The 13,268-nt window shown below is 34.8% G+C and overlaps 1 protein-coding gene across 2 annotated transcripts in view; it reads left to right on the top strand.

Moving 5' to 3' along the window:
- Positions 1-13,268, top strand: part of ERGIC2 (ERGIC and golgi 2) — a 41,237-nt gene that overhangs the window by 898 nt on the left and 27,071 nt on the right. The window contains exons 2-5 of one of the 2 annotated variants that reach the window (XM_006933600.4): positions 6,622-6,686; positions 8,498-8,640; positions 10,178-10,286; positions 12,581-12,627. In XM_006933600.4, the coding sequence (XP_006933662.1) occupies positions 8,535-8,640; positions 10,178-10,286; positions 12,581-12,627 (262 nt within the window). In that variant the 5' untranslated portion in view covers positions 6,622-6,686; positions 8,498-8,534. The remainder of the gene's footprint in view (positions 1-6,621; positions 6,687-8,497; positions 8,641-10,177; positions 10,287-12,580; positions 12,628-13,268) is intronic. The other variant, XM_003988532.5, reaches the window with a different exon arrangement.

Raw genomic sequence — 13,268 nt, 5'->3', positions numbered from 1 at the left:
CTGGCTTTCAGAGGCAATTAAAGATACCTTTAAAAACAGGAGTTATTAATATGTTTGAAGTTGTATTTAAGTAATTGCCTAGCCTGATACATAAACTCTGGTATATCGCCATTAAAAGAAATGAACCAGGGTTATTCACTGAAAAATTCAGGAGGTTTGCTTGTTTTGTTTATTGATATCTTTAAGTTGGTGCAGTTATTCCAGTTCGAAAAACATGAAAAAAAATAAATTTCATTGTTTTGGGAGGAGGAGGAGAGGAGTTTTGTTTTGCTTTTTTTTTTTGATAGTAAACTGTAGTACACAACTGAGTTGAAATGGCTTGAGGGTACAGATCATAAAAACATATCAAGATTGAAAGATCTCTCAAAGGAAATCAGGCGTCTCCTGGAACATCAAAAAAGAATTAGAAGAAAAAATTTTATTTTATTTAGGGGTTAATGGTTTAATTGGAAGAAATGGTGAAACTTATTTTTAATAGACATTACCTTAGGCAGTCTAGCAGCTAACAAATCCTATTTAACAGTTTTTCTGTATTTATTCTGTTTCTGTCTTTTAATGTCACAATAGGCAAGTTAACCTCTTTGTGTCTTAGTTGCCTTATCTGCAAAATGGGAATAAGAATAATAATACCTAACTCTATAAGGTAGTTGGTGAGGATTAAATGAGTTAAAATATGCAAAGCACTTAGAACAATGCCTGTCATATAGTTAGCATGCATTAAATGTTAGCTCTTCTTATTTTAATATTTCTGTTTCCTAACTTCTGTAGTTACTTAAGATGTTACTGGGGCGCCTGGGTGGCTCAGTCGGTTAAGCATCCGACTTCGGCTCAGGTCATGATCTCACGGTCGGTGAGTTCCAGACCCGCGTCAGGCTCTGTGCTGGCAGCTCAGAGCCTGGAGCCTGCTTCGGATTCTGTGTCTCCCTCTCTCTCTGGCCCTCCCCCGTTCATGCTCTGTCTCTCTCTGTCTCAAAAATAAATAAACATTAAAAAAAAATTTAAAAAAAATAAAAAGATGTTACCTTGGTATTTAGTCAAATTAAAGACTGAAGAAGACACTTTTTTTTTTTTTTTGATGTTTGTTTATTTTTGAGAGTGCAGGTGGGGGGGGGCAGGGCAAAGAGAGGGGGACTGAGAATCCAAGCTCTGCGCTGACAGGCTGACAGCAGCAAGCCCGAAGAACGGGGCTTCTTCAAACTGCATCAGGACCTGAGCCCATGTCATGGCTCAACTGACTGAGCCACCCAGGTGCCCCCGAAGAAGACACTTTTTAAAGTAATTTCTTTCTGATCCCTAAAGTGATTAAACACTCTTCTTTTATGTGGTTAATATGTCTTTAAACTCCATCTTCCAGTTGCTTGCTTTCTTAAGCTGTTATCCTCTATTAATTGCTGAGGTACAAATTGCTCCTTTCTACTACATATGGTCTTATTACAGTCTAGGTCAGTACTTCTGCTCTTGGTGCTAGTTAACCCATTCTCCTTGCATTTGGAGATACTCGTTCTGTTATAAATGTATTTCTCCTGTCCCTGACCTTTTTCCACTTCAGTTTTGTATACCTTTTTTAAAAAAGTTTATTTTTGACAGAGAGCGTGAGTGGGGGAGGGGCAGAGAGAGAGAGGGAGAGAGAGAATCCCAAGCAGGCTTTTTACTGTCAGGGCAGAGCCCGATGTGGGGCTTGAACCCGCATGTGAGGCTTGAACCCGCATGTGAGATCATGACCTGAGCCGAAACCAAGAGTCAGATGCTTAACTGACTAAGCCACGCAGGCGTCCCTCAATTTTGTACACTTTGATTCAGTAGTTAGTATACTCAGTGTATTATTTGAGGAGGATTATATTTGTCCTTGCTTCACATTGCTACTAGGCACTTCCAAATTGTGTTGCCATCACTCTACAGTCTCTTCTCTTAGCTTTTCTATCACTTTATGTCATCTTCATTCTGTTTGTGACATTAACTAACCTCAGATACTATCCCACTTTCCTCAAAGACTTAAACATAAATTTCAAGTATCCTACAAATGTTTGTATTTCTTTTGAAAATTAGAAACATTTATCAAATGACTCCTTTTTATCTTGGTTAGAAACTATGAGGTAGCCTTTATGCCTTCCTCCCTCCTTTTAAAGTAAAATGTAATAGAGGATTCTGTGATGCTGAGGATTTTTTCAAAATTGTCACAGCTAATAAGGGCCTAGGTAGTAACCCAAGTTTTTCTGACCACAAAATTCATATTTATACCACCTTACTCAGCTTCCAAGTATACTTTTTTAAAAATAACTTTGAAGGCTATTACGTTTATTTGAATTATGTTGGGGTAAACAATTTTAAGAATAGCAAGAACTCTTGTAAAAGGTCTAAGTTGTAAAGTGAAAAGAATTAAGTACTTTTGGGTGATAGTATTTGTCAACTGAAACTAAGTTATCTTTCATAAAAAATTTTTAGTGTAAAGTATTCTAATGCAATATAATCAAATAATTTAAAGTTATAGATAAGTAGTTTTGCTTTTTGTTTCTGAAGTTTGTTGATGGCCTGGATAATATCTGTTTTGTGTCCTTTGTCATTCTTATTAATGGCTTGTATTAGTTTCACGGGGCTGCTCTCACAAATTCCCATAAACTGGATGGCTTAAAAACGTCGACATTTATTATCTCACCGTTCTGGAGGCCAGCAGACGGAAATCAAGGTCTTGGCAAGGCCATGTTCCCTCTGGCTGTTCTAGGAAAGAACCTTCCTTGCGTCCTATAGCACCTGGATACTCCTTGGCTCTTCTTGGCTTGTAGATGCATCACTCTTATCTCTGCCGCTGTCTTCACGTGGCATTCTCTCCTGGTTGTGTCTCTTCAAATGGACTTCTGATAAGAACAAGAGTCATTGGATTTTGGGCCACCCTAATCCAGTTGATCTCATCTTAACTAATTACATCTTCAAAGATTCAACTACCATATTTCCACATAAGGTCCATTCACAAATACCAAGATTAGGACTTCCATGTATCCTTTTAGGGGACCCAGTTCAACCCACAGCATGGTCATATATATTAACCAATTAAATATTTCTCATATTGCCAAATATATATTAAAAATACAAGTTAGCTCATAAAATGTGGGTAGCAGGAGTAAAATTGTTTCTCCATTTTTGTTTGGAGAAGTAAACTTAATTGAGCAGACTGTAAAAGGTGTCATGAACTCTTTTAATTTTAGCAAAATATTTTATAGTTTCATATTCAAATGGATGCAGTGATGTACTATGGGCTTTGTTGACATTATTTAGATTGAGGGTTGATAACGTGTGTCTGTGTTCTGGCATGAAAGGTGGTTTCTTATTTCTTATGCAGTTTTTCAAAGCATTGTCTTAGTCTCAACTATTATCAGTGACTTCCTGGACTTTTTTTTGTTTGTTTGCTTCTTAATATACATGACAGCTTAGGGCAGATATTGAAGAAAACAGTCTGGAGATTGGGAAAGTATGAGGAGCAGCACCAACCAGTGGGCAAAAAATTCTAATGCAATGGCTTCTAAATTTTTAGATTATGTGGACCAGCACAAAATATAGAGGGAATACAGGGAAAGAGGCTGGATTTGAGGACTGATGTAGAATTGCAGTTTTTAATTTCAGTAAAGCAGGACATCCAAAAACAAAAGAAACGAAAACCTTTATTACCCATTTTTATCATTTCATAAAAGAATTGACACACATAAAAAAGGAAGGAAATAATCTCCAATAACATATTTTTAAATTGAATAAATTTAGCTTAAAGGTTTCATTTTTTTTTTTTTTTTTATTTAGGTTCAGAAAATTTTCTAATAGCATGGCAGTGACTTCTGGAAACCAGTGACTTGGTGTATTTCTAAATGCATTTTTAAAAGTGGCTGACCAAGCTAGACGGTGAAGGAAATAGAGTGGGGATGGGAGCAGTGGGCCTGGAGAACGGGGAGAAGTCCAATGTACTGAAAACACAGGGAAAATGAAGAACAAATTCTGTCCTAGTTAGGAAATTAAAGAGCTGGAAGGATAATTGGTTCTGCTCAGAGTGGAAAACTAGTGTTTTGGATTTTGGAGATGGAGCTGTTTTGAAAGTTAAGAGAAGCCAAAAATGGTCTCACTTGTGTGTGGCTTTGCATAGATGGAGGTCACTGGCTTAGAAAATCTGTTACATTTACATGGTAAAAGCATTATCATTGTGAATAAATGCCACAGGATGAGTGTCATAGGGTCATGACTTGCAAAGGACTGTGAAGGAATGGGGAAGAAGAGAAGCATATTGAATGATCCAGGTGCTAAAGTTACTAAGGAAATTTTAAATAGATCCAGACGTTACTAGAAGATGATCACAAGTACTGAAGTATCAGTGTGCACTGTGGTTTGGAGCATGGACTCTGGAGCCAAGTTGTTTGGGTTCGAATACAGGCTCTACCACTTGCTGTGTGTCCCTGCAGATACTACCTGACTGTTCTGTGCCTCAGTTTCCTTATCTATAAATGAGAATAAAAATAGTATCATCTTTGTAGAGTCGTTTAGAGGATTAAATGAATAAATAAATAATTCAAATAATACCTAACGTAAAATATGAAAGCTATAATTCTGGGTAGTATATGTGTTCATTATTATTTTTTTAAAGATTTATTTATTTTTGAGAGAGAGAGTGCATGTGCATGAGTGGGGGGTGGGCAGACAGGGAGGGAGGGAGAGAATCCCAAACAAGCTCTGCACTGACAGTGCAGAGCCTGATATGGGGCTTGAACTCTCAAACCATGAGGTCATGACCTGAGCTGAAATCAAGAGCCAGATGTTCAACATACTGAGTCACCCAGGCACCCCTGTGTTTATTATTATTAGAAGTAGACTTGAAAAGGGAAGAAATGGTTGAGAAATCATAATAAAACACCGATTGCCTTACCTGGTGAGTCTCAGAAATGAAGTAAGGATTTGAAGGGCATTACCACCAGGAGAATGTCAAGTGTCATGAAGAAAGCAGATAAAAGGATTGCTTTCAGAAAAACAGAAGTTATTGGACAACTTGTTCATATCAGAACAGTGGCTCTGTAGAGTAGAGTGGCAAGTATTGGAGATGGAATGAGTTTCTTTGATGATGCAGGTTAGTGCTGGACTAACAGGAATGGGACAGGAGGAGTAGCAGAGTGGCAAGGTGCTCCATTCTAGAAGAGTAATCATGGAAAACAGGAATGGAAAATGCTAGATGGAGGCAGGGAGGTAGCCAGGTAGGAGGAGTGCTGAATAAGCTGTGTGAATTGTTAGAAGTTTATAAAACTTACTAGCTGCTTGTCATATCTTTATATTTATATATAATATAAAAGAACATATTTATAAAACTTATAAAAATATAGCAAGTTTAGGAGTAAAATTCAGTTTTGTCATTTGCTCAGCCATGCTATACCTATTATGTGCCAACCACTGTTCTAGGTACTAGGACTACTATAATGAAAGAAACAAAAATTCCTTTCCTTGTGGATCTTACATTTTTATATATTTACCTATCTTAACTGTTTTGATTGGTAAGCTGTGCTATCATGGGTATTTCTGGGAAAATTTCCTTCCTTCATATTTTGGGGAATGTCCCACCTTTCTTTTTTTCTTTCCTTTCATAAATATTTATTGTATACCTCTGTGCCAGGCATTGGAGATACACAGATCAAGTTAGGGTTCCTGCCCTAACATTAGAGTGGAGAAAACAGAAAATTAAACAAGCAATTAATTGAGTCTGAATTGCCTTTGGAATGACCCCATGAAAATATCATAGAAAGCAAAAATATATGTCTGCGGAGAGATTTGTACTGGGAATAAAGATTTGAGAAGAATGGGCATATAAATGGAAATTGAAGGGAGGGGAGATCACTAGGAAAGAGGGTCGGAGGAGGGCCTAGAGCTGAATCTGAGTGGAAGAAGAATCTGCATAGTAAACCAAAGGTCTTAGAGATAGGATGAAAATCAGGAATATAGTATTATTTAAGGCAAGGTAAGATGCTGTTTGAAGAAGAAAAAGAAGTGATAAACTATTTTTTCAGAGGCAAAATTAGGTAAGGACTAGAAAGCGTCCATAGAATTTTATACTGAAGAAGTTGTTCATGGGGTGGTTGGGTGGCTCAGTCAGTTGAGTGTCCGACTTAGGCTCAGGTCACGATCTTGTGGTCCGTGAGTTCAAGCCCCATGTTGGGCTCTTTGGTGACAGCTCAGAGCCTGGAGCCTGATTCAGATTCTGTCTTCTTCTCTCTCTGCTCCTCCCCTGTTCTCATTCTTTCTCTCTCTCTCAAAAATAAATAAATAAACATTAAAAAAAAAAAGTTGTTCATGACTTAGAGCAAATTTAGTTAAGAGATGAACATGTAGTGAGGAAGTAGTCACACTGTACAAATGGGGACAATTCATTCTTTTTTTTTGTTTTGAAAGTGAACTCTACCCCTAATGTGAGGCTCGAACTCACCCTGAGATCAAGAGTCACATGCCCTGTGAGTCGCAGCCAGGTGCCCTGACAATTCATCCTTTTAAGTTTGGTTTATAGATAAGCAGCCAGAGATCTGTAGTTGGAGTTGGACTTGATCTTAAATGCAGAGTTTCGTTTTAAAGACAAGCGGTTTGAACGTATTTAATATTTAACCCCAATAGGAACAAATGAGTGGAAGTTGAAAGATTGAAGAAGGATCGGTCTTGGTGCAGTTACCACTAAGCAGGTACAGAAAATAAATGTGATTGCTCAGAGTTGAACAAACTTAGGGAGCACAGCTTATGCTTACAAACAGAAGCATAATTTACAAATGAGAATACCAGTTTTATGACTGTTATGGGGATCAGAAATTCATCTGTCTTGTCTACGTATCTCTTTTTTCCTTAGGAAAAACATACACATGAGAACCAAAATTATAATCTGAAGGCCACGTTGTGTTTATGGAATAGAAAAGAGAAGTTAGTTGGATGTTTTTAATGGCAAATGAAATCAGTCTATTATTGCATCCAAACTTCACTTTAGGACTGATTAGTAGTGCCCCTGGTTAGGGACTAGTGTCTTTTGGACAGTGTTCATGATCACTGCCAGTTTTTACTTCTCAGACTTTCCTTTTTCTTCATGAGTGCCCTTTATATGGCCTATTCTTTCTGTGTTAATCCTACCCATGGATTTCAGACAAGTCTTTCTGCTTTTTTCTAGAGACCTTCTTTTTCTTTTAGTGACTTCCACAACTATTTGATTTATTCTGTTAGGTGCTGATTTTAGTAATAAAGCTTTGATTTTTGGTAATGCTTTATAGCATCACCAATAGTCTTATAAAAATTACACAGATATTTGAGAATTCAGTTATTTTCATGGCTTTGTAACATATTTTAGATATAGTTGGCATACTGATCAAAAAAAGAATACCAAACAGTCCATTTTTAAATATTTTTCTTTCAATACATACTTATTTTATTTTAAATATTTTATTTATTTATTTATTTATTTATTTAATTTATTTATTTATTTATTTAAAAATAATTTGGCAAGTCCAAAATTTTCTTAAAAAAAGACAGTAAAATCCTCCCATGATCTACTTTTAACATTTTTGCATATAGACTTTGAATCAGTTTCTTGTAAAATTTTCCTTTTGTTTCCCATGAAACTATATGTATGATCTTCTAGTCTTTTCCTAATGTATATGAGTATTTTCCTGTCATTAAATGTTTTCTTTTTTAAGATTTTCCGTGTTTACATAGATTCAGAGCTTTTAATTCACTATAGTTTTTATATTGACTACCAGATATTTGTTTCTAGCTTCACTATTTTAAAATGACATGAAAATTATCCTCATAGGGCGCCTGGATGGCTCAGACGATTAAACATCTGACTTTGATTCAGGTTAAGATCTCACGGTTCATGAATTTGAACCCCACGCCAGGCTCTGTGCTGACAGCTCAGAGCCTGGATCCTGCTTAAAATTCTGTGTCTCCCTCTCTCTGCCCCTCCCCCAATCACCTTGTGTCTCTCTCCCTCTCAAAAATAAATAAACATTAAAAAATGAAAAAAAAGGAAAATTATCCTTTCAATCAAAGTTTTAGTGACACCAGATTATTATTTTAGGATACCTTCCTAAAAAGGGAATTCACTTAGTCAAAAGGGTAGTGGTGAATATTTATATTCTTGCTAGCAATATAGATGAGTGTGCCTATTTTATTTACTTCATTGTAATCTATTAGTGGGAATATATTAATATATTTGTTAATAGAAGGAAAGTTATTTCTTATTTTAATTTATACATTTAAATATTATGAATGTCAAGTACTTTTCACTTTTTTGCTGTTTAATGTGTTTGTGTGTATAAATTGCCTTTCATTAGTATTTTTTGTCAGAGTGAGATGGAGAAAGGTGAGGTTCAGCTAAGTGTTAAGGTTTTTTTCTCAAGGAGGAATGAGATTGTTAAGTTGTTTAAAGAACATTTGTCACTTACCTAAAATTAAAAGAAACCTTTGTATCTTTTTTGGAGGATTCATTTATTCATCATTTATTCCTTAGCATGACTATATGAAAGAAGAAGAAGGTTTTCCTGAAGATGAGGCGACTGAATCGGAAAAAAACCTTGAGTTTGGTGAAAGAGTTGGATGCCTTTCCAAAGGTTCCTGACAGCTATGTAGAGACTTCAGCCAGTGGGGGTACAGGTAAGTATCAGTTCAGATTAAAACTCCCTTACTAAGTGCAACTTCTCGGTGAGCCAGTCAGCTCATACAGAAATGTAGCCATGAGGAACTCATCAGTGAATTGCATGCCTGTGACTGTTCCGTCCTCATGTCACACTGCCCTAATTTTATTGTCATATATATTCTCTTTGGCATCTAACCCAGAGCAGTCTATGCATTTAGCAGTATTTATTAAAACATTACTGAACAACTTAATCCAATTTTACTGCTTTGGTGCTCTTGAGTTATGTATAATTATATATAAATAGAATTGAACTTGGAGGAAGTTATTTAATGTTGAACTGCTTGAGTTCTACTTTGGTTAAGAATAAATCAATTTAGACATTATAACAGAAATTCTTAAATTTCACATTGTTGGAGAAGGGCAGCATGAGGTAATAGTTAAGAGCTTTGACTCTAGAACCAGACTGTCTGGATTTAAATCCCACCTCTTCCCCTTCCTAAGTACCTGACTTTGAGGAAGTTAACTTAATCCATCTATGCTTTAGTTTTTTCTTCCATGAAATGGGGATGGTATCAGTATTTCCCTGGCAGGGTTACTTTAGTGATTAAATAAATTAATATTTATAAAATGTTTAAAACAGTACCTGTTACAAATAGGAGTATTTATTAAATAAAATAAATATGAAATATATAAGAAAAATATGCAACTATGACAGTATTTACTATTATTTCTTTCCCCATGAAGAGCTAATAAAATAGCATATTTCACATAAGATTGATATTTCATTTGGTAAAGTATAGTAAGGGGTTTGCTATTTCTAACCTGCAGTTAAGTTTTATTAATTAAAACAGTGCAAGTTGTTGCATGATCCATTTTAAGTGTGTTATGTCATAATATCTGATAGTTCTCTTATTTTTGTCAAATCTTTTACCTGTTTTTATAAATGAAGTGATATATTTGGGAGATTCTAAAGTAGATGAGAGTTTTATTAGAGATTTGGAAATGTTATTTGAGTTTCTGGCACACAGATTGTTATCGCTTAGGAATTAGTCTAGGAATTTAGACTAGGAATTAGGAACTAGCAATTTAAACTAGGAATTAGTCTAATTTTGTTTTTTATAGGTTGGGCTACAGGCATGGATGATGCATTTTTAATTATGAGGGTACTGCTTTCAAATTTGTACTGTAAAACTATGCTTACTTTCATCATTTATCATATCTATGACACTGCTGTACATTAGAAAAGAACAATTTTGTGCGTCGGAAAATTTTGGCAAATCTATTTAGTGAGAGATGCCTTTAGTACTGCTGAGATAAAATGTTTTCTCAATAGTAGAAGTGCTGTGTTTATGTTTGTGCTCAGTAAATCCTCATTTTTTAACTATTTTAGAAATCTATGTGAATATTTTAAGAAAAGCCTTTTATAGTAGTATCCATTTACGTGGCAGTCATATAAGGGCTTTCTTTGCTAATTTTAATCCCACTTAAAATAGTTTCCTGTTGTTTCCTTTTTAAAAATTGTTTTAATTCTGTTTTGTTTGTTTGCTTTCTCAGTTTCTCTAATAGCATTTACCACTATGGCTTTATTAACCATAATGGAATTTTCAGTATATCAAGATACATGGATGAAGTATGAATATGAAGTAGATAAGGATTTTTCTAGGTAACTTCTTTTTTCTTCTTGAAATACTTTTAGACTCAAATTGTTTTGAAGATAACATACCTTCTTTTTAAAAATTTTTCTAACTTTTTATATGTGGTTTATTTTAGTTATGAAGAAATAGTACTGGAAAATTCTCTTTAATTGCATGCAATAGGTGAAATATTTTAGAATCATTTCAATCCTGGTTAAATTCTAAAAGAGATTTTCTTGAATTAATATGCACTTGCATAAAAAAGGTTAGGAGGACATAATATATATTTAGGTGTTTTAATGGTAGAAATTGTTTAATGTTTTGAAACTGTTTACTCTTTAGATTTTGAACTATCTTACTGACTTGTGTGAGCTGGAAAAGTGTCTAAAAGCTACATTGTATATGCTTAAAACTAGATTTATATAAATTACATCTAAATAAAATTTTAATGTAAATAGTGTCATCTTTAAACCTTTGAAAATACATTCTTTATTTGTATTTGGATTTTGTAATGATTGAAGATAACAGGTTTATAATATTAAGACTGCACTGGGGGGGCGCCTGGATGGGTCAGTCGCTTAAACGTCCAACTTTGGCTCAGGTCATGATCTCACAGTTCGTGAGTTTGAGCCCCACATCGGGCTCAGAGCCTGGAGCCTGTTTTGGATTCTGTGCCTCCTTCCATCTCTGCCCCTCCCCCAATTGTGCTCTGTCTCTGTCTCTCAAAAATAAGTAAATGTAAAAAAAAAAAAAAAAAAAAAAAGAAAAGACTGCATTGGATGGTGGGCAGGGGTGGGGAGGGGGACATTTACTTCTCAGTTCCTATTCCAGCTCTGCCGTTTACTAGCTATGTGACTTTCAGGAAGTTACTAAATCTATATCTGCATGTACTTTAGTCTCCTTTTTCATAAAATGGGGATAATTATAGCACCTTCCTCATGGGGTTAATGAGAATTAAGTAAGGCAGTATTTGTAAATTGCTGTGTAACCTTGGGCAAATAACACAACTGACTTCTTTTGGGCCTCAGTTTCTTTGTCTATAGTATGAGTATTATTCTTGATACCATTAGTTTTCAAAGAGTTTGTTGTTTTAAGCACCAGTGAATCACTTTTTGCTTTTTTTTCCAATGAAGTATTTCATAGGTTACCATGTAAGCTGAGTGGCGATGCCCAGAAGCTTGGCCACTTCACCTTATTCTCTGGTTCCTACAGCATCTCCTGAGTCATTTGGAGCACAGTTTGAACTCTAGACAGTTTTAACACTCTATGGAAGCTCCAAAAATCTGTAATTCCTATTGAAACAAGATAAAATGATTAGAATGAAAAAGTTTTTGATTGGAAGTACAGGATGGGACTGATATGATTGTACTCATTCTGTTATTCACTGATGATTGATTAATTTTGATACTTGAAAATTAATTTGATTTGAAAATAAGGCATTGACTGAGCCTTTTTTAAAGGCCATGCAAAATTTTAAACATCATAGTGTTTTTTTTCTTTTTCTGGTAGTTTGTGCATTTACCCTGAGCCACACAGACCTAGTTTTCAATATACCACTTCAGTCAGGCATTTAGGCTGCTTTGAACACCACCGGCTTATCTGCAAAACTGTGAAGCTGTATACTTTATAGGTCCATGATAGGGAATAAAAATTTAATATTTGTAGGGCATCAGGCATAATGCCTGATATATGATATTTATTTGATAAATAGAGGAGAAAGACTTGTAATTCCTTACTCTTGATTTGGAAAGTTTTACGTTTTCAAAAGAATATTCTATATAAGGTTTATGTAAACAGAGGTAGACTTTTCTGAGTTGCTTGGAGTTATTGTTGAGTTTGTTGAATTACCATTATCGAATTAAAGGATATTGTGTTAAAAACCTGTGACATCAGAAAGGCTTTTAGAATTGCAAAATAGAATTTTTACTTTCAAAATGCCTTTGTGTTGGCCATAATAAATGCTATCCAGTTATTTATTTATTTTTTAATTACTTGTTAATCTTTATTTTTGAGAGAGAGTGAGAGAGAGATTGCAAGCAGGGGAGGGGCAGAGAGAGAGGGAGACCTAGAATCTGAAGCAGGGTCTAGGCTCTGAGCTGTTAGCACAGAGCCTGATGCGGGGCTCGTATTCACGAAATATGAGTCCGTAACCCGAGCTGGAGTCAGACTCTTTACAGACTGAGCCACCCAGGCTCCTATCCAGTTTCTAATCAACATATTTTATTCTGTTTGAAATCTGAGTTTTCATAGAGCAGTTGATTTATATATTTCTTATATTTTGTTGATCACTTGGCAATACTAATACTTTCTTTTTGTCTTTTAGCAAATTGAGAATCAATATAGATATTACTGTTGCTATGAAGTGTCAATGTAAGTACACATTAACTTGATGAATCCATTTATTGTTTATGTTTTAAACAATTGCTAATAAGTAAAACCACTGGTGGTGCCTTAACTTTATTTTTTTCCTTTATGATATCTTAAAATGCTATGGTAATGTTATTTAATAATGCAAGTTATTTTTTTACCCAGCTTATATTCTTTAAATTTCTTCTCCATAAAAAGGAGATTTAACTTTCATATTAGTATAATTAAAAAGAAAATCGGAAGAAATTCTTGTGAGTTAGAGTTCTAATTTGGGTGTATCATTTATTTCTTATTTGGAGTACCAGTTTTACACCCATGCTCTACAAACATATCCTGTTTGACTGTTTTGGTTTACTACTCTTTACTTTTACTTATGCATATTAAAATATGGATTCAAGTCTTTTAACTTAATAATGATGATACTTTTTTCTGTTTTCTTGTTGCTTCATTTGATTATACTGCTAGAAGTAGAAAAATGTTAATATGCTAGATAGATAATGTTTAAATCAGTATTGCTGTCAAAAATGAGGATGCTTTTGCATGAAAGATATCTTTTGAATTACTGCCTAACATGTGAAGACAAAGAAGTTAGTATTTCACATAAAAGTTTTTTAACTGTGAAATAGTTTTATCTAATTAAGGAG

The sequence above is a fragment of the Felis catus genome, chromosome B4, assembly GCF_018350175.1.
Source record: "Felis catus isolate Fca126 chromosome B4, F.catus_Fca126_mat1.0, whole genome shotgun sequence".
NCBI lineage: Eukaryota > Metazoa > Chordata > Mammalia > Carnivora > Felidae > Felis > Felis catus.
This window is presented reverse-complemented; position numbering and strand designations above follow the sequence as displayed.